We start from the raw sequence: 21,823 nt of genomic DNA on the forward strand, positions 1-21,823 counted from the left end.
TTCTACTAAGGGTCTATTCTGCTTGATATTCAAGACTACAGATGAAAACACTATTCCCAACCTTTCACATAACTATCTACTATGCTTAAAATCTAACATCATAGATAATTTGCATGCTAAATATTCTAACTGCTTTGCCCAACTGTTACCAAGTTGAACAAGTGATGTTCTACCTACTTCCTAAAGCTATCTTCATGTTTCACCTGAAACTGTTGTTCATGTTCTTTTGGATAACTTAACCCTGGAATTAATTCAGTAAGACAAAATCATTCTATTTTTAATCAACATTTCATAGCCTTCTCACCTCACAAGCAAGAGTCTGCCCAAAGATATAGAATAACAAAACATTTAAAACTAACTTCAAGATGAAAAAATAGCAAAGCCTCCTTTAGAAGAAATTATACCCAATCTCCTAATTATCTTGCACTGAAAAAACACCCCCTTTAATATCAAATGAAAGCTTTACAGACAAACTAATTTGAGGAAGATATGAAAGATATTTCTTTATCAAAGAAGATATGAAAGGGCTGGGGGAGAGGGAAGAGGACAATTTTGCTTTGCAAAATTCACCGTTAAGCTGTCAATGCACAGACTATAAAGCCTCTTCTGCCTGGACTATTCTAATTCAAGACACCTAGGAGTTACTGCAGGAACTGGGCATGGGTTTTCCCCTCACCTCAATCACCCTTTACTGCCTGAAAAAGGGATGGCGAGCCATTTTGGGAAGCAGGAGCCTGCAAACTGCAAGACGAAAGAGAAGGTCTGTAAGGAGGGGGAGGAGCCTTTGCTATCGAATTATCGCTGCCTATTAGGAATGTGTTATTGAGGCACTGTAAGACGGCTGAAGCCCAGGCCATTGCCTTGTTCTGTAATGCACTGAACACGTAATTTCAGTCATAGCAAGTGGAGCCTGCTTGTAATTAAACTAACATCTGTTGATACTTAATCCATTTATTCAGCTCCTAATACATGCAAGCTTTCTGCATTTAATCTCTTATCCATGAGGATGTTCCTTGACCTGTACTTTGGCATTAGGCAAGCCAGTGTTGACTCACTGTAAGTATAACCAAGTATAACCTTAGGTCTCCTGTGCTTTGGAAATGAGTATTTGCTCTGGGATTCATATTTCCAGTTTAACAAATGCTACAAAGCTAGAAGTTCACCTTACTTGTCAGTCTCTTATCAGTTGTCCACTTTCTAATAGAAAGATGGCATTCTTCCCCCAGCCTTCACAAATTGCATTCCCTGATCTCCAGTACTAATAGAAAAGCAACTAAATTCCAATAGACAAAAACATATATGTAGTTTCTGTACCCTGTAGCACATCAGCAAATTAATACAAATAAGGGGGTACAAGGGGATAAAGTAAATTCTGTTTGGATTTTCATAAATTTTATATTCTTTGATGAGGATTTCTCTCCTGAGCATCTTCCTTTACACATATTTGCCAGAGGACTTTTGTAAGTATGTTTAAAGGTTAAGCTTTAATTCTATTTTGGTTTGAGGGCTCTTTTGGTAAGATGCTACATAAAATGAGAAAAGATGACTACAACAAAGACAACTTAGGCAATCAGCTCATGATGCACAAATACTGTTCAAAATGGAAGCCACCACAGCAAGAACAGTCAAAACACCAACTCAGGATGAATAAAGATTTTGGAAAATAAGTGAAAGATTTCTGAAATTCTATGACAGTGCTCATAGCTCATAAGCTCATAGTTCTCAGAACATTATTGTGAACACTCTTACCCTATTTCTAAAATTACATAAATAGCACATAACAGTTCACTGTAATTGTTAATGAGACTATATACACCAGGAACTATGAAAATTCCATTTTGCAAATGATTAAGTACAAAAGAAAGAACATTCAAAATTAGGGACAATTACTTGGAAGTTCTTTACCTCAAAAGATATGCCCCACTTTCATACTTTAAAGAAGAGTAACAATTCAATTGCTTTTCTTTTTACCTTTTTTCTCTTTCTTTTTAAAATGTTTTCAGTGAACCTTCCAGTACAAATGACTATGATCATAAGCCCACAGAGAGCCATTTGAACAGGTGGGAACATGTTTGGAAAAGTTACTAGATTACTTGCACCTGCAAATTATGCACTGAAAATAAACATATGGCAATTCAGCTTTCCACTACAAACCCCACTCCCCCAGAAATTTTCAGGTAACATATGCATTGTACGTTCATATTGTGTTTCCAAGTACACAGCTGAAATATGGGAAATTTTCTCTAAGACTGGAAAATGTGTTTAACTGCTCCACATCTATATGAAGTTCCTATGGTCTTAAAATACACATGTGAAAGAAAAGGAAGGCTTTTATTGAAAGCTTTTTTTTAATGCTTTTATTAAAATTAATATTAAAAATAATAAAATCAACATTAGTCTTGATACAAAATCTCAAGTATTTGTCAGAACTGTGCCCCTAGAATTTTACAAGAAATTTCTGCCAATTCTTGTCAAAATATATGTCGAATACAACTTTGATGTACATTGCAATTTAATAGGAAAGTGATAAACTACAAACGCAAATAAGGGTCAGGCTGAAAAAGGCAGTTTATTTTTGTACTATGTAGCAGTAAATACATTTTTGAACTTTAAAGATGTAATATTTAACTGAGAGACAGTGCAGCAACTAAGGGAACACTTTGGTGTAGTTCCAGCAAAAGTCTGGAAGATGCGCAGAGGGGCACACAGTACCCATTCTACCACTGCACCACTCCTTATTGTATTATAGCCAGTGACAAGAAAGCTATACCCACCCACTGGCCACCCTGTAACAGCTCTAACACCACAGACTATCTACCTGGTATTCAGAACAAGAGCAAAATTAGTTTCATTGCCCCAAAGGGAGAGTTTAGGCCATTCTACCCTGAAGAGCAAACTATTCAGAAAGATTCAAGGTGGGAACAAACCTATTTTTAAGAACAACTTATAATGATGTCGACCGACAAAGTACTTTTACACTGTTGCTTATATAAGTGATTTTAAAACATAAATTTCAGGCTTACATTATTGAAAGACAGAACTCTGAATCCACAATGAAACCTAACCTCAACAGATTTTTCACAATGCCAGCCCCAAACACAACATTCATGAGTAAATATATATCTATATAAAGAAAAGTCCTTTTAATCAAAAGTATTTACTTTTCACATCTATATACTCGCATACAGAAGTTTTTTTTCTGTTGGGGAAGAAAAGAGGCAGATTCACACAGAACATCCCTTGGAGTTTTAAAAGTCTACCACATGTTATATTTCTTAACAAAATCAGGAGAGTTGACACTAACGTGCCTACATGATCACAGTGCTTGACAGGGTCCAACTAGTTAAGCACTAAGTAAAAGTGTCTGCATTCAGGAGGTTTGAATTAAAGAAAGAATTTAGGAAGACTTATTTAAGGACAGTTCTGCTCTGTAAATACGGTAGAACAGACCAGCCCTTGTGTACAAATTTCAAGTCTTGTTAAAAAAAAAAAAAAGTTCTGAATTTATAGCATTTTCTTCCAAATGTTTCTCCCAAAATCTTTCCTTTTTTTTTTTATTCTGTGAAAAAAATATACAAAAAATATATTTATGTCATAGAGACTTACCTCCTGAATATGTAACCAACCTCAGATAAGCAAATATACTGGACAGAAATGACATCAAAAACATGAAACAAGAAAAAAAAATCCATCTGCTTATTCATTCTCCAACAAAGAAAACAAGTTAAAGAAAATATCATTAATATTGTGAATACCGAGGAAAAAAATATATTGGACTAGTGAACATGGTTCGTTAGCTTTACTTTAAAACTCCTCGCCAAAGTAACATGGCTAGAGCTCTCCCAGCACCAAGGACTTGGCTTTGCAGTACTTGTATGCACACAGAGGAAATCAGACGGCCACTCAACTTTCCAACTCAAATTCTGCTTTCTGCTCCTGAATGATAATCAATGAAGTGAAATTATAGCCAAGGAAAATCTCAGCTTGGTGGTCAGCTATTACCCCAAGCTCTTGGGGCTGGAAATGCTATAAAAGGCACCGTGCTTGCCCAAGCAGAATGAGGGGGAGAGCAAATATTTTGCCTTGTTCTCTAGCAACCCTTGTGGTTGACTTTGAAGCAATCAGACCATCTCCACTGAGAAATCCTGCATGTGTAGGACCCTTCAGTCCTTTATTGCAGGAGGGAAACCCTGCCTGCTGTGCACAAAAAGAGAAATAACGAGTCTGGATGAGGATTTTCCCCAACTATTTCTTTAATTGTTAATGTGCCTGGGAAGGTTTTCTTTTCAGGTGCTTTTCTCAGGTAATTCATTCATGCCATCTGTCAGCACCTTCTACCACTTCTAAATGGCAGGGTAAGCTGTTAGCACATAGAGGTGCACAGCTGCTGATGCCACCTTTGTTTTTGTTCCCCCTGGAGGAAATGGGAACATGCCAGCCCCACAATGCAGCAGGTTAGCAATGACAGCATGTAAATAGCCTGCATAATGTAAGAGCCACACATCTGACAGCTCCACTAGTCATTCGGTGCCGTTATTCAGCAGGTCTGCAGCAATATATTTTACTGGTATTTTTATTGCCATCATGATAATTTAAGCTTGGTGAAAAGCTCCTCTGTCAGAAAGAGGAGATCGGTCTGAACTAGCCTAAGCCAATAACTACACAGATTTAAATAAAATAGTATCAGCAGCTGGAAAGAAAAAAAAAAACTTTGGGTGGAGTTCCCCATAAAAATCTTCATCTTCTTTTAATTTGAGGCATGAAAACCATTAAAATAATAAAGATCAATATAACTGTGTACACTGGGGGAAACTTTTAAGAAGTTGTTTAATCTGTTTAAACCAAGAGGTCAAATAACCTCTATCACCGATACTGGAAGAATTAATGAATAAAGCTCATCTAGTAGCAAAGATGTCTAATTAGCTCTTCCATCAGGAGGCAGAGTGTAAGAGAGCAGAGCAAATATATAAGAAAAAAAAAGACCATCATCAGGCATTTTTTGATTCTTTGCGAAGTCTTGCAAACAGTCCTGAAGGGAAGAAAAACAGACACAGAAAGGTAGAAAACTCAACTGCAGGTTTACAAAGCCACAACATAACGTTGTTCTGAACCAGCCTAGACAATTGCAGTAAGTCTTTGTTATTATTTCATCTTCACTACAGTGGCTGATAATATATTACACAGGAAACAAATTAAAACAAGGATTAAAAGTGTAAAATGGAAGTGCCCAGAGTAGTGCTGGAAGTACTTTCCAGCTGCAGAAAGGTTATTAGCAGAGTTCCTCAAGGACAGATCTTGGCATGGGTCTTACTATTTTTTTTTTTACTTGACCTAGCAATTAAAAATATGAGTGATACTGAAGCTTGCTAATAACATGGAGTTGGGAGGCACGGTCAACACGAAGAAAAATCAGCCTCCCAGAAGAACTGCATGCTGCTGAGGACTGAAAGAACAGGAAGGGGATTACACTTAGTAATACTAGAAAAAAGAAAGGCTACATACTCGGCACTAAAAAAACAAGGAGGTGTACATGGCGGCTAGGTGGCTATAAACAACAGTGTTTGCTCTATGAGCAGATCAAACAAAACCAGTGTGACAAAGCTAAACTGGAAGAGAGTAAAAACTAGCAGACAATTTTACTGCTGCAAGAGACAGGAATGCCATTATACCAGCCAGTGGTAAAACCCCATCTGGACAGGTGTACATAGTTTTGGTTATTCTTCTTCAACCCAGAGTAAGGCAGAAGATTATTAGAAAACTTGCAAAACCACAAAAGAGCTCAAATTGTTTCACCAAGCAGAAGATGGAGAGAAAATACCGTGTGTCTGGAAACATATAACAGGCAAGAGAGTAAAGCCATGAGCAAATGGGGAACAAAAGCTATTTATGCTAAAGGAATATTTTTGCATAGCAATAAAAAAGGCACAGGTTGGCTATGAATAAATTTTCTTTGGAAGTTAGCAGGGTCTGACCATGGCAACAGTGATGGAAGGCCTGGAAAAGCATTCCCAAGGAACATGGGAGAAGGACACACAAAAGTTTGATTTCACAGTGGAGTTGGGTCACATGGAGTCTCCATGTGGAGACCATGTGCTGCCTCAGTCTATGTTAGCAGAACACACTTATGAATCAGAAGGTTCATAAATAAATGAGTTTTGTGCCTGGTCTAGTTCAAATGTATCTAAGAATGCACAAAGGGAAGAAGGGTGGTCACAAAGTACATCTTACGTGCAGTAATGATGCGCAAACTGACATAAAATAACAGATGACATGCTTGAGGAATCAGGAGAGAAAGAGTTTTCCTTTATCTATTTATTTATTTAGTTATATTGGCCAAAAGATGTGCTGATGTTTTAGCACAGGAAGATTCTCTCTCTAAGTGTACCAGGTTATCATGGCTTTGTTTAATGTACCCTTGCTCGCAGTAGTTCCTGGCACTTCATGCATTTTTCATAGCTCTCTGTTTCTTGTTAATATATACTGTATTCCTGGGAGAGCCAACCAAAAGGGCACTTAGTTGTGACTAGCATTTTGCAACTTTATCTTAACACAACCAGTAGCAAGGACAGCACCTTGTGAAAGCCTAACAAGACTACAACTTATTTGTGGTGAAAGAACATGACAGCTTAACAGCGTTTCAGAAGAACAGATGTAAATACAATTTTCAGTGCCTAACCACAGAGGCACTGATAACCCAAATGTAAGGGTTTTTAAAAGCACATTTCATTCCTTTCTTGTGCACACAAACATACAAGCAGTTCTATGAACATCCATTAAAACATGTTAACACCATGCTTCTACAAGCAAAACCAGTTACTATACAAAAGTAAATGTCATCATTCTGCATCCATAATTTGGTATCTAGCCTTAAAATTATTTTTTTTTTAATATACAAAATGAGACTTTCACAAGCAAAAAAAAAAAGAATGGATAGAGCAGTGAAGGAGCACCCTGACCCCACAGACAGTTGATTATGAGGCACTCATGTCAAGCAAATGTGAAGATGCATTACTCCCGTTTACATAAATCCTTCCCTTTCAAAGCTTTGTTCCTCCTTTCTGCCAAATCAATAAAATCCCTCTGCCACACTTGTTGACTTCCCCCAGGCAGTTGCTTTCACGTTCTTGCTCTCAATATCAGCATAAACTTACCTTTTCCTCCATGTACCTCTGGTCCCTGACTATGCACCTTCCACTTCACACAGAGTGGAGAAATCCTTTCCTTCTTTAACAGGCTGCAGCCTTCTCCATCAGAAAAAAATAGGATAACCATTAATAAATCTACTGTCAGATATCCTTGAACAAAACAGGACAATTAAGATACACAATTTGGCACTTTTGAAAAATCAAGGCAATTTGTTTTTCACTGCTCAGCTCTGTCTGGTTTAAACCTAAGTCCAATTTGAAGTTTTGCATGTATCAAATCAAAGCAACATGTTTAGGGAAAACTGTTCTAAAGAGCCTGTGCTAGCATTCACAGCACTTCTAAGAGAACAGTTACAAAGAAAGAATGAAAAAAAAAAAAAAAAAAGAAAACAGCAATTTCTAGCAGACGTAGCTTCCCAGTAGGGACAAGGCTAAAGAGTCCCAAGAGCATTGCAGCCCTAGCTGCAACCGTTTATGTCATTTCAGTACTTCACAATTGTCAAGATAAACATACTCCATTTTTCAAAAACGGTCTTTCAAAAGACACTCAAAGCAAAAAAATGTTTAAAAATCTTGCAGTTTTCCTTCCTCCTCACTGAAAAAAATCCCTCTTTAAGTTCTGTCTTAGAAAGTTCTTATTTTTAAAAAGTAGAAATGAGCAGGCAAAGTCAAGTTACAATTTTGAATTTTGTTAAGGAATCTTTACACAGACAGGAAGTGAAACAAGAGCTAAGAAATATACAACTCTTCTCTTTCTGGGCAAGTAAATATCAATTAATTATTATTTTTTTTTTAATATAGAAATCAAAGGTTAAGGGATGTCCAGGATTTTTCTAAAATTTGACTTCGTCCAGTGATACAATATGAGACACAGAACAAATGCCCTTGCATGTATTCTTTCAGTCAGTGTATGACAGCACCGTTTAATGATTCCTACATGTCCTGGAAGGAGAAAATTAAACACTTAATTGCTGCACTAGCACAAGGTCATAACCCAATGAGACATGAGATGACAAAGATAATGTTACCAAGAAAAATCAAATTTCCTGAAAAATGTAAGAACGTAGTTAATTTATGAGAAGTATCTCAATGTTGTCATGTTTTTTATTTTAGACAAAAAGCTAAGAAAAACCATGCTTCTCTTCAAGCAAAAACTAAAAGACAAATCAGAGATGTTAAGACAAAACTGAGAAGATTCATCCCAAGACAAGCGAACCACTGAACATCGTTACTGGCTGCCTGCAGCTGATAAGACTATCCATGATTTTAACAAACCAGAGACCCGCTGACTCATTAAAAAAGAATTTGACACACTGGCTGACTGCCTAATTCAGAGCTCACTCCATCCAGCAATGTTGGGTTCACAGTGAAATACACTTAAAACGGAAGACTGGGACAATTCACCACTGCCTTAAGTGGCAAACCGTGATAACTCAACCTGCTACCATGCCTGAATGATGCCAGAGCCAGGATCCCTCTCTGCTGAGGATGCAGCAGGGGCTGCTCAAGGACCACCAAGGACCCAGGGGCTGGGGCTGGAGAGCTGGGGAAGCCTCTTAGTGCAGGGACAGCCTCCACTGAGCTGATGGCCATGCACATCACCTCAGCCTTGGGCACTGAGACCTTGCAGCCATTGAGGGACCACCATCCTTGTTGGCAACAGTCCCCCAGCCCACATCTGCCCCATCACATGCAACACTGAGACCATGTCTCAGGGTCTGCATCCAGCCTGACATGGGAAGCAAAAGGTGGTCAGTTAGGACATTGCTCTACTTTGCTTTAAAAGCCGTCCCTCACATGGTGACGCACACTGCTACTTGGCCAAAATTTGAGAAACCACTCCTACAGTATCATAGCTGCTACCTCATTCTCTACTATTCATCACATAGACAGATGTCAAGGGGGGGGGGGGGTGAGGAGGAGGGACAGCAGCAGGAACGCAGACCACTCAGCATCCTAGACATCTCCATGAACCACGGAGCCTATAAGAACATGTGACAGAGAGAACAGCATGATCAGGGACAGGGAAGAAAACCATGTTTAGGAATATTTTTATAGTTTTTAGGTTGAAACAGAACCATACACTAGAACAATATACACTTTTTTCTCTACCTCCCCCCCCCTCCCCCACCTTTTTTTAATGCAAACTAGAATCAGTTGATTCCCAAAAGAGGTTGGTCTGTACATCAGCTCAGCTTCAATGAGTGAGAGTATTTACCATGAATCCTTCCAAAATTGCAATTATCTTTAGTAAAAGCACATTACTCTGAACCACACTAGAGACTGTTGTGTCACAAAACCGGTTCACCACCTCCAGAGTAACAACCTTCTCCACTGAAGTCAAAAAACAAACCCAAAATTCTGAATTCCATCCTCAACAATTTCCAGATAGGTGTGTTTCCCCTCCTCTCCTTCCAGCACCACCTCATATTCGTCACTTTTGACTTCTCCTCTTAGGTACCTGATCATTTCAACTCCAAGCCTTCCGAAGCTCAGCAAGTCTAATCTCTGTTCTGGACTTACATTGCTGTTTTGATTGCCAGTTGATTTAAATGCCATTTTTGGTTCTCTATTTCTGAACCCCTCCTGCTATATTCAGTCTTCTATGGAAATCCTGTCACTTCTTTCTGTGTCACTTCTAGAATCCACACATTCTTGCTGGCCACCATTACTAAAATCCTTTTTTCAGCCTTTTTTTTTTTTTTTTTTTTGGTGGTGGTGGTTTTGTTATCCCAGCTAGTCTGGTTCACTGTCTTCTTTATCCTCCTAGAATACTCCTAAATATCATTCTTCTCTTTGAACCCATCAACACTTTTTCTTACTCTTCAAAAATCAGACAGTCAATTCTTTGCTCTTTTCTATAAACACCTTCTACCCCTCCTACCACATCTCTTACCCTATTTTTCCCTTATACTCATTCTCTGTACTTTCACCTTTCATACTCCATTTGCCTTCTTTCCTGCTCTTCACTTAACTGCCCTTATCTGCCTGCCTTCAAATCCTTCATAAAATGGGCTTAAAATACTCTGAAACACATGATCCAATTACAATCACATTATTATATAATTATCTTTCTCATTAATGATTCTCTCCTGTGACAACGTTCAGTAGGTCAGTAAATTACACTCCATTTGTATTTTTTCAAATGTAACTCAATTTGCTTCCAGTGAAGGTGACTGTTTTTCTGGAGCATAACCAACACAATCACCACAACCCATAGTTTTTTCTTAAAAAGGGCACAGCTCAAAAGCAGACCAGCTCCCACACAAAGGCATGGGGTTTCTAAAGGAGAAAGGCAAAATGCCAGAGTTACAGCTTCAGGTGAGAGTTTACTGTTCTAAAACCTGTCCAAAACAATAGGAATCCATTTTGGTTCATATTAATACCTTGATCCAATATGGTTCTTTGCAAAAGAGCCTCACAGAGAAAAAATAATAATAATAATTACACACACACCAGTAGATAAATATGATTAATTTCTGTATACATTAATAGCAAAGAAAATCAGGTACAATACTTATGTAAGTACAGGACACATTACTGTATATCAGCATGTACACTAACATCCACCACAGAAAACTGGCTGTAGGTCAGGAGGCACTGGTCCTACTTAGTCAACCTCTTCAGGCAAAGTCAAGTAATTGTTTCCTTATTATTGCCAAAAAGATCAAATAAGCTTTGTTCCATAAACAAAAGAATCTGCCAGGGCACATAACGTTAGAAGGATACAAAATATCTATCCCCACACAAAATCACACAATATTTTACCAAGGACTAGGGAAATCTGCATACCTTTTACCAAAGGACTTTAATTTCACCCTCCAGGTACTTTAAAATGATCTTAAATGGCTCCTGTGTGCATTCACGTCCCCTCTGGATAATTTAGAAAAGAAGCCATTCCCACCACCAGACCCAATTTTTTTTTCTCGTAGTCCTAATCCCATTTCAGATTTGTGCATTAAAAGAAACTACTTTCAAGTTACCAGAATTCCATCAACATACCTAACACATTTGAGGCCGTCTCACTTTCTCCCCTGCCCGTTAAATAATTAGAGGACTCTGATTTCTCTTACAGGAGCATCATTTAAATTATTAGGACACAACTGTTTGATACTAGACTTTTCAGTAATTTTGACTCAAAGAAACCAAGCCTATCACATCCTTGCTATAATTATTTTCCAATTACAACACTGTTCAGATAGCACTACTCACTCTATATTTGACTAACGTCGTTTCCAAAAAAAGAAGACCTATGGTTACTGCAGGATGCTGACCACTCAAAATGCACAAGAAATCAATGCAAGATACAAAGATTTAAATACTACAAGGTCAAGGTTATCATAACACTTTTTATGTTACCTCCACCTCATTAGTGATTGATCTTTTAGAGGCAATCTAAAAGTACAATTAGCTTAATTACACTGTAATACAGAACTGACAGACTGGGAGCTGGGCTGAACTGCAATGAAAGATTCAATCTTCACATGGTTAATAACAAAAACACATAAAAGATAGTGCAAAGGAGGATATTAAATGATGGAGGCAATTTGCTTGGGTTTTTGTTCAGAACACGCAACCTCCCTGAGGGCCCTGAATCTGCTATTGTGGATACAACCAGACAGGAACAGCTTGGGGAGAAAAAAAAAAAAAAAAAGGCTAGCAGTGTAGCAATGAAGGCTATTTTGCCAACCCAAGGGATACTTTCCTTCTTTACAAGGAAAGCAAATTTTACAGCCTTTAGCTGGCTGTAAGGGTGATGTTTTCTACCAGGATTTTTTTAAAAAATGACATGAAACAAACAACTTCACTTTAACATGCTAACAACTCTACAAATAACAGATATTATCTTCTCCCATGGTTTTGATTAACCACTTCATGAAAGACACTTTCATTCTCTTGTGCTTAACATTGCACTCCTAATATCTCCTTCTCTACTGTACACACCCATGACATCATTGACATCTTACAATAACCACAGACCACTACTGTTGACTTCAAGGCTGAATATCAAATATTTCTTACTCTGAGTATAAAGAACAATTTAATTAGATACACGCATACCACAGGAATGAAGGTAATGACAAGCTGATGATTATTTACCTCAAGTTATATACCATAGCAGCAAAAACTGTTTCTTTCCCATTTTATGTTTTCCTCTGTTTTGCTCAACTTTGTTAAAATGAGATGTCACATTACATGTTACCTAATTCAAGGATTGAAGACACTCACCTATCTGAGTAACCTTCTGGCATTTGCAGCATTTGTTCTTGGACAATTGCCTAGGGGATCATGACTTTAAAAAAAGAAAATAATAATATTTAAAAAATCTGTACTGTACTTTAAAGAATCTTCCAAACTGAGAAATGATGTTTTAAAATCAGTTAAGCAATCTCACATGTACCTATCTTGGCTACCAATATCAAAATGTCAAAGACTAAATCTGTATCAATTCTAGTCAAAAACTGCTACTAATAATAAATTACTTGAGCACATTTAAGTCCACTATCTCAAGCAAAAAATATACTGTTTTATATGTGAAAATAACATATGTTTGATTTATCTTATTACCTTTAGTAGAAATACACATTTATTAAATGCTGTTAGCCAGCGTGTTCCTTCTGCCAGCGATAAAGGATTTGACTCACTCCTTATACACAGATCTGGGTTGGAAATGGGAAACTTGTCTGATTTGCAAAAGGGATGGTTATCCCCGGGCAAGCATGATTCAGTAAATTACATAGAGTCTGGAATTTCTGAGTGTCAGGAGCATCTTCTTTAGCTCTTTTTCTACTACGGCACGCTAGAATAGGCACAAACACTATTTGCTATAACATACAAAATATTTGAACATACTTTCATTTCTACAATTGTTATGAAACTCTAAAACTAAAATTACCAGTATTTCTCTAACACTTTTTAAAATACAAACCTATTTTTATATTACCCAGTACATGCAACTTTAAAATGTTTTCTACTTAGGAAAGAAGGCGTTCTCACAAGAAAACCACTTTGACCAAGGGGTGAAATAAATAGGTTGATAAATTAGGCAGCCAAACTAAAAAAAAAATTAAAAAAATAAAAAAATTGAGTGACACTGCTGCAAATATAGTATGTATTTTATTTGTACTGTTGTGAAGGTGGAGGTTAATCTCCTAACAAAGAGAAGGAGCAACAGATACAGACAGTGAAAAATGCAAATACTAAGCTACAGGGTAACATGAAGATGTTTCCCACAATAATGATAGTTAACAGCACAAATAGCCCTCAGGAAAGTCATCTGTGCTGCCACAAGTATACGACATCAATTATCGTTCTCCATATTGAAATTATCCGTTATCTAAGGGCAGACATGTATAGAACAGCAGAAGAGCCAGCAGCTGCATGCAACTTGTAACTGCACTAACTTGCCTTTTACCAACTAAAGGCTAGCTATGCTACGTGCAATGAACAGTTCCAAAGTTCATACGGTTAAACTGCACCTTCTCCCGTGCTTGTTTTAGAATGAAAGAGATCAGGGGAGGAGGATTTCCGATATACACTAGGCGGACCCTCCAAAGGCAGCACAGTTAACTAAACTGCAATCAAAGAAACACATAAATCTTGCAGTTAGTTTTCAGGCAAAAATTTGGCAGCAGTTCATTCTAGTGGACCTATAAAACCCAATACGACAGATTCAGTGAATGATTAGCATGTAGTGTTTCATATATCCAAAGCACAAGCCAGCTTTTCAAATACTTGTTTCAAAATTGCAACCCAACAGGAAAATAACTACTGCTAGAAGTAATTTGTCAATCTTACATGAGATGGAGATCATCTAGGAGAAAAGAATGCAATACAGAAACATTCTGAACTGATTTTTTCCTGTGGTTTTGAAACAAATTAGCTGTCAGTGATTTGCAGAATAACAAGAAATGCCGACTAATTAAAAATACTAAAGTATGTGAGCATGATTGCTAGGAAAATAATGCCAATAATTTACTGGCTACTTAGCCCATTTCATTCTGCCAGCATGGGACAGTTCTAGAAACTGAGAAGAAATGTTGTAGGTCTTCTATTAATTAATCATTCTGTTCATTACAAGTCAGTGACAGATGACTGTGCCAATGTTACAGAATAACATTCATTAATAACCAGTACTTCCAGCTGAGAAACATACGTTCCACTTTTTTGAGCCATTGAATGCATATTATATGTGTTAAGATACAGCAAATTATGTCCTACAGATACTAGCTGTGGCTATATGCCTTTTTTTTAATATAATTTATTTATTTTTAAAACTAAGAATGAAAAATGGGACTAAGAGGTTTGAGGTACCAGTGAGTTTAGAGAATGACTGAAGAAACAGTTCCTCACAGCAGTATTTCCACGAGTTGCTGCTATACAGTTTGGAACCAAAGCCCAAAAGCCAGAACCAGGACAGCTTCGAGAAAATGCTTAGGCATCTACTTCCATGGGAGGAGAGAGACTTTAGGATTTACTGTAAAGGCTAAATACTTTGCTCCTTAAATAAAAAATGAGACAGAAAAAAATCCTACAAGTTCTGTCTGGGTACAAATGCTGACTGTTCAGACGTAATATCCAACACCCATTTATATTTATATCTTACAATCCTTTGATCTAAGCTTATGGGTTAGTTTGTTTCTTTGACTGTTTGTTTCCTTTTGAAAAACAATACAAACGGTCACTGTCTAGTTTCTCTTTCTTACATTCAAGCAAGGTGAAACATATTTGGATCACATCTGCCTTGTGACATTCAACATTAGCTACTGGGCTCTACCAACAGCAGCAGAGCCAAGAGAAGTTATTATTCCCCTCTACTCAGTCTTCATTAAACCACTTCTGGAGTACCTCATCCAAGTTTGGCCCACATCAGGACAAGAAACATGTCGATAAACTTTAACAAATCCAAGGAATGGCCCCCAAGACAGTCGGGGCTGGAGCTTAAAACCATTTGAGGAGAAGCTGCAGGACCATGGCTCATTCAGACCAGAAACAAGATAGCTTTGGGGGTACCTCATAGCAACCCCTATGGGAATGTTATAGAGATGACAGAGCCAGCCTCTTTACTAAGGTGTATACTGAGAGACAAGGACCATAAACGAAGTCAGAAGGCTATGGATATGAGGGAGGAAAGAAAAAAAATATGTTTGTGAGAATAATTAAGCACCAAAAGGTGTTGTACACCTCCACTACTGGGGATTTTCAAGACCCAACAAGAAGAAGGCCTGAGCAACCCGGTTTAAATTCAGTGTTGACCCTGCATTGAGCAGATTGGAGAAGAGACCACCTGAGGTCCCTTCCAGCCTGAAAGGCTCTGGGATGCTGCAAAGAGAAGAACACAGAGACAGAGAGGAACCCATCCCATAATCACCCCAGAAACCTGGTAGGGGAGCAACCTCAACTGCTTCAAAAGAATGTGTGAGAAACCCAAACTGAATAATTAAGGAGAATACTATTCTAACTCCTCAGAACAGATGCTGGTTTCAGTGACTTATTTTATACAACTGTTACATTCTTATTTCAGTGTATTTTGACAATGACTAACATGGTTAACTATGCAGGCAGGATACTCTGGTAATAAGATGATTATTTTCCTTTCAGTTTGCAATGTTGTGTAGTGTTGGAACAATCCTACTATATTTATGTTTCAAGGGCAACAGGAAAATTGCTTCCTCCACAGAGGGAAGAAACAAATGGAATTCCCCCAGATAGAGTAACTGGGAACAGAGACGGCAGGAAATAACCAGATCTCCTCCTTCTGCATGTCTAGTGATTCTACTTCACCATCTGGGGCATACCAACAGCCATCTCAGAGCTCCTGCCACTTCCTTCCTATAGCCAGTATAGCTGTCTATTTGTAGGAAACAAGTTTCATGCATTGCCTCTTTTTGCATTTTAATGTGGACCTCTGTACAGAAAGGAATAAGTTGTTAAATTATGAGACCAACCCTCACCTCTAGATCCTGAAGATGGCACAGTGGGTCTGTCTTAACACTCCTCAGTATGTCCACATGCTACAATAAAAAGGGAGTGGGTACCAGGAGTGGCTTATTAAGGCTTCCAAAAGTTGACAGTGGCTTATTTCATATAAGCCTATCATATCGTAAAGCAATTTTTGTCTACAATTGCAGTGGTATAATAAACTGCAAGGGTCTGCTTGAACACATTTTGCTTTCAGAAAATAAATGAGAAACTTATTTGTAGAGGTCTTTGACCAACTGTGATGCTGTACTTGCAGACAACAATGAAAAGCTGTGAGAAAGTTTTTGATGTTTACATGCACTAATGGGCATGATGATCAAGTTTGTTGATTCAGTTGAGTGAAAACAAATGGATGACAGGTTGAACACTACAGAAGAGTATTTTAAGATGCATTATGTCACTAAAATTGTATATATACATAGTATTTCTTTTAGCATGGTTTGCCTTAGAGTATACATATACACAATGTGTTTCCAGGTCAAATAATATATAAATCACAAGATCAGAACTTGGGGAATAAAATTGTAGTGGGTCAAGATATAAAATATGTCTTGAAATATATATATAAAATTGGATCAGCTTTCTTAGACATTGAACTTTTTCGATCACAAAAGCATTACTTGCAGTAGAATAAGTGAGAATAAACATCTCTGAACACTATTCCTTCTAAAATTACAGGGCCCACCATTAAAAGGAACCACCCATCAAACAAGGAGATTAAGTCAATTATTGGATTCATTTTGAAAGGTGATGGGACCAAACTTAGGGCTTGTGTGGTGCAGAGTAAATACAGCTTTTGTGGCTGACTAGGCTTTTTCCACCCCTCCATCCATGTGTTTTCTGTGCTGTATCTTGGGGAACATGGAGGTTGTTTCATATGAGAGCAAGGAAACAGAGTGAAGCCGAGAGCTGAGCTGTACGATCTGCCACGCTAACAGCATGGCAGTAGACTTGCGTAAGGAAGGCTTTCAGACACACCTACACCCCAGGGAAATGAAAGGCCCTGTCCAGGCAGCATGAAGGGAAATATATTTTTGCAGTAATACGGACACATACAATATTGCCTAACAAAGGTCAAAGGTTCCAACCAACATACCCTATAGTAAGAAAAGCATGAAAGCCAAGGAAAAAAAAAAAAAAGATGTGTCACACTAGGCAAAAAGTAGAAGCTCACTTATCATTGAGGTAAAGCACTAAGAGTTCCCCTAATCAACAAATGTACAAAAATGGTTCATAAAATATCTTTAAAACCATAGGACAGGCTTTTATTCCATTCTGTTAGCAGGGGAGACCTGATCAGAATGCAAAAGAAAATCACCAGCAAGGTCAGAGAAAATGTAACATCAAGGCCTACACACAGGTTTATAGGAAAAAAAACATGGTGGAAAGAATGAACTACGGAGATCACAGTTTTTCTAGTTAAAACTTATTTTCACAATGTGCAGTACCACACTTTTTTTTGTTTTTGTTTTTGTTTTTCCCCCTTAGCTTGACAATGAAAATTTGGAAGAAAGTGCTAATTTGATTTTCATGTTACCAGAAACTTTGTTTTTAAGAACAGAGTAATAGCACTTATCTAAAGCAATTTTTAAAAAGCTGTTTATTGATTTTTTTTTGTTCAATTTAGAGAAAATAAGCTATGGAAGCGGTATATATTACTTACGTAGCACTATACTGTAAATATACATGCCTAGCACTTAGCTAACAAATTGGAGACATGGGCCGTGCTCTTTGTTTTCCAAATTAAGCAGTAATTTGACATGTTTTAAATGTCTGAAGAAGAAAAGGAGAAGGAAGAATAAAAAACCTCATGCAGCTTCTCTGCATGGTGGCACATGCATTACAATGTATTTTCATTGACACACAACATGACAACCTGAAAAAAACAATATGATCTAGCACTTTAAAAAGTTATAAATATTTCTCTATGAATTTCTACACAGAAACATAAAATTATTGCTATCAAAGAAAACATTGATGTTATCAATGGCTCTTGCAAAGGTGTAGAACGGAATTCTAATTCTTTGCTTCCAGTGGAAAGTATACTCCTTCTAAAAGGTACCCTGCAATACACATATCCCAGAAAGTGATCCAGTCTCTGACAAAGTTTCAAAAGGTTAAAACATGTAGTTTCTTTCAGGTTGTCATCTTGTAGAAGTGGATGCAAGTATCTGTGTCACAAAAATGTAGTGTTATTAGGAGTATAATATGACAGGTCTTCAAATTCTAGACATTGAGAGGAGGACCAATGAATTGAAACATGTTTCAGCAATCACATTACAGCTATGAATGCCATCTGACAATACTCTCATAGAAGGAGGCCAACAAAATGACAACATGACCTAACATTTATTTATGGCTATAAAAGTTTTCTACATAAATCAGAATTTATGGAAGACAAATTTCCCTCACTTGCCTTTGGCTTCTGAATCAATCTATTCTCAGCAGCTAGGAAACTGCTATTCTGGAAGATGTCATAAAAAGCCACAAGTATAACAAGGGAAGAAAAACACAACACACAAAACAGGTGCAGCGACCATGCAAACACTTTTCATGTTCCAGACATTTTTCAATATATGACCATATATTAAAATGAAATTCAGAGTAAATGTCGCTGTACTTGCTTGCAGGTGGTTTGCTGAACAATCAAACCAACAATACCGGTGATAAAAACAACACTATACTCAGCATTACTTTTTACGATGGAAGATTTATCAATAGAGACATACCTTTTGCCTCTCCAGCAGGCTTCACTGAGCATTCCTTTCTTAGCCTTTGCAACCTCTTCCTGCTTTTAACAAAAGTTCAACCAAAATTTAAGGCTAAACCTACACTAACATCTTGGATTACATGACTTCTAGCAAGAGGCATTCAACCAAATTTGTTCCACATATTACTCAAGGACTAACTTCTTTAATAGTGTATCTTCTACCAAAATAAAACATCAGCGTGCTGTTTATTGAATGGTATTAGCATGGCTAGGGACAAGACAGCGTTTGTTTAGCATCTCCTGGCCCACGCAGATACTTGTGTATCCTTCAGCACAGTGAGAATCCAGAGCACACATCCTTATCTCTTACGCAAATAATTTTCAGTCTCCCATGCAACTTCTGAACAAGGGGCAGAATTGACCCTCACTCTAAAACCACTCAAATATTTCAGTTTTAAGTTATGGTTCTGTCAAGCTACATTAACAAATTAGTGTCTTGGAAACAGTAGACAGAGTATGTAATGTCTACAGTCTTGTGCTTTGTAGTATTTTGCCAAAAGGGGAGTGATTAGGGTATCATTCACAAACACACAGATTCGCTTGAAGTTTTACCTCACTTCCAAAAGAGCTTCCAAACTGAAGATTGCATGAATGAGCTCAGAGAAGTGGTGCTACGCCGTGCTCTCTGATCACTCAAATTGTGAAAGCGTCATGTCCCAAAACTCTTTATTTATGGGGGCGATTTTAGCGTGATCTTCATCCTTTTCTCTTCAGAATTGGACTACTGATAGGAAACTCGGAGCTGTTAATTTCTACAGTTAATCTTAACAGTTGATTTTATGCCTTGCAAATGTTATTCTAAAGTGTTAGAGTAAATAGAACACTAGACTGTTGTTGATTTAACTGATTATACATACTTTTTCCCATCCAAAGGATTATTTACTGAGGCAACAAACTGAAAACGAATTAAAGAGTACTCCTTTTTATTCACAGCAGAGTTCACCCACGGAATTCATTGCTACAGGATATTCTCAAAGCTAACACCGCAGCTCAGAATTAATGAAATACAAGAAATCGAGATACAAAATAGCAACCTTTATGTGACATTCGGGTTTTACTACTGCTTACTCAAGACAGGAAATGGACAGGTAAGACTCAGAAGAAGTCCATTAACTCAACCACATCCTGAACATAATGCATCAAAGGATACACTTCTCACAACACACCAAAATAAAGATACCGGATAATTCAGCTTGTTGGCTTTTTCTTTTAAATATTCAGAAGTTTAGCTGGTTCATCTGGCAAAACAACCCCCAGCATGCCAGTTCTTCTCAGCACAAGGATCAGCAGACTCTGCCACTCGTATTCCTGCCAGCAACACATGCACTTTTTCTGAAAACCTCTTATCGGTGTGCTGCTGCCTTCTGCCCTGCTTAGCTTCAGAGATCCATCAGGATGACAGCATGAAGAGCTGTGACCACCAGTAAAGTAATGCTGCAGGAAAGTATTTTACCCTACCTAACAAATTGGGATCAATTTATCAATTTAGTTACAAGTATTGACCAATCTGCTGCAGCACAGGGGAAAAAAAAAAATATATTTTACTAGCTTAGCAAAGTCATACTTAAGGTATCTTTAGAACTGCCTAAAGATATTATAAAAGCTTACACAATCTACTTGACCACACAGGCTTTTTCACTTATTAGCACTTGTTAACATAACTCTTCGTGATAGGAAGCACACAGGCTGTTTCTTGGAGCACTGCACTCCAACATAGTAAAGTAATTACAGGTATTCCTCACGTGAAGTTATCCTCAAAACAGGACGCTGCAGTTTCTCAACGACTATCATTTCAGGGTAACAAGAGAAAGAGAAGAAATGGAGAAAAGCTGGAGTGCAAGCATCCAGCAATTTTTCATGTGTGTGCAAAACGTTTTACTGCATGATGAAGGGGTGCATTATTTGAAGTCCCCCTCCGATACAACCCAATGAATGCTCTTCCTTTCCAGCAGTCCCTGTAGCAGTGCAAGCCACTCTGAAGCTGATCTGTGTTTGCCAGCATTTGCAGCTCCACTACTCCAACCAACATCCTGGTAAAGCTGCATGTGATGATTTTAGTGCTTTGGTGCTTAACACTGGTACACACTGTCCCCCAGCAAGCGCCATCTTGCACTTTGTCTCTCACTTTTTTGGACTTCTGGCAAATTACCTGAAATTACCTACACACGCACAAGTGCAATAACAGCATCGTTCTCTTCCCTGACCTCCGCCAAAAACGAGCCATCTGTTCCCACAACGCATACATTTCTGTCACCTCATTCCGCTTTGACTGATATAAAAAACAGACTATGGCTCAGTTTTGTACCTGCACTCCAAGTGACGGAGACGGAATGTGACACACAGCACAACTTGCAGCTGATACCTGGGCGCTCCAGCGTTACAAATAAAGGATTCAGCTGCTCTCTTCCGAATTCCTGCAGCCACATGGCAAGTTGCTTGCTTTCACCAAGTAACTATACTATCAGCTGCCTCCCACTGATTTCCATGCCCAGGTTCAACACTGAGGAACAAGTCACCCACCTGGCCGACCCCAAGCTTGGCAAATTTGTAGGTTCTGTTAGATCTCACCTGAAATAGCTACAGAGAGATAGCGTGTGGTGCTCGCGGGCAAATGCTGCCTCCCTGCCCTCCCCAAAACACTTTTGTCTGGATCTTAATTGGCCTAAAATGGAAGCCACAGAGATTTAAATGGCATTTGCTTTTTGTGCACAAGAAAACCTAAGCCTGTGCCTACCAGCTTGGAAAATGTTGCTCCTGCAAGGCTGCATAAATTTCTTCCCCTTGACACCTTTCACCTGCTCCCATTGAACTAGGTAAATAGCAAAACTTCCTTTCATAAATGAAGCCAGATATATTTCTAAAACATCTGAAGAGGAGAAGGAAACTTAACAGCCATTTTAGGATCTCTTGTGCAAACTGGCATCTA

The 21,823-nt window shown here is 38.0% G+C and overlaps 1 protein-coding gene across 7 annotated transcripts in view; it reads right to left on the reverse strand.

Annotated features, from left to right (window-relative positions):
- PIEZO2 (piezo type mechanosensitive ion channel component 2) overlaps window positions 1-21,823 on the reverse strand; it is a 320,203-nt gene that overhangs the window by 287,280 nt on the left and 11,100 nt on the right. Inside the window, exons 1-2 of one of the 7 annotated variants that reach the window (XM_083826668.1) lie at window positions 12,375-12,419; window positions 7,152-7,241 (exon numbers count right to left, since the gene is read on the reverse strand). The exons of 4 other annotated variants lie outside the window; for them this stretch is intronic. Coding sequence is in view for 2 of the 3 variants with exons in the window: in XM_083826658.1 (XP_083682784.1) it covers window positions 7,152-7,272 (121 nt within the window). In the remaining variant the exon portion in view is untranslated. Of the gene's footprint in view, window positions 1-3,606; window positions 3,645-3,755; window positions 7,105-7,151; window positions 10,036-12,374; window positions 12,420-21,823 lie in introns of those variants that run through there. 2 more of the 7 variants (XM_083826661.1, XM_083826658.1) reach the window with 2 other exon arrangements.

The sequence above is a fragment of the Anser anser genome (genome assembly GCF_964211835.1).
Source record: "Anser anser genome assembly, chromosome: 2".
In the NCBI taxonomy this organism is placed as follows: Eukaryota; Metazoa; Chordata; class Aves; order Anseriformes; family Anatidae; genus Anser; species Anser anser.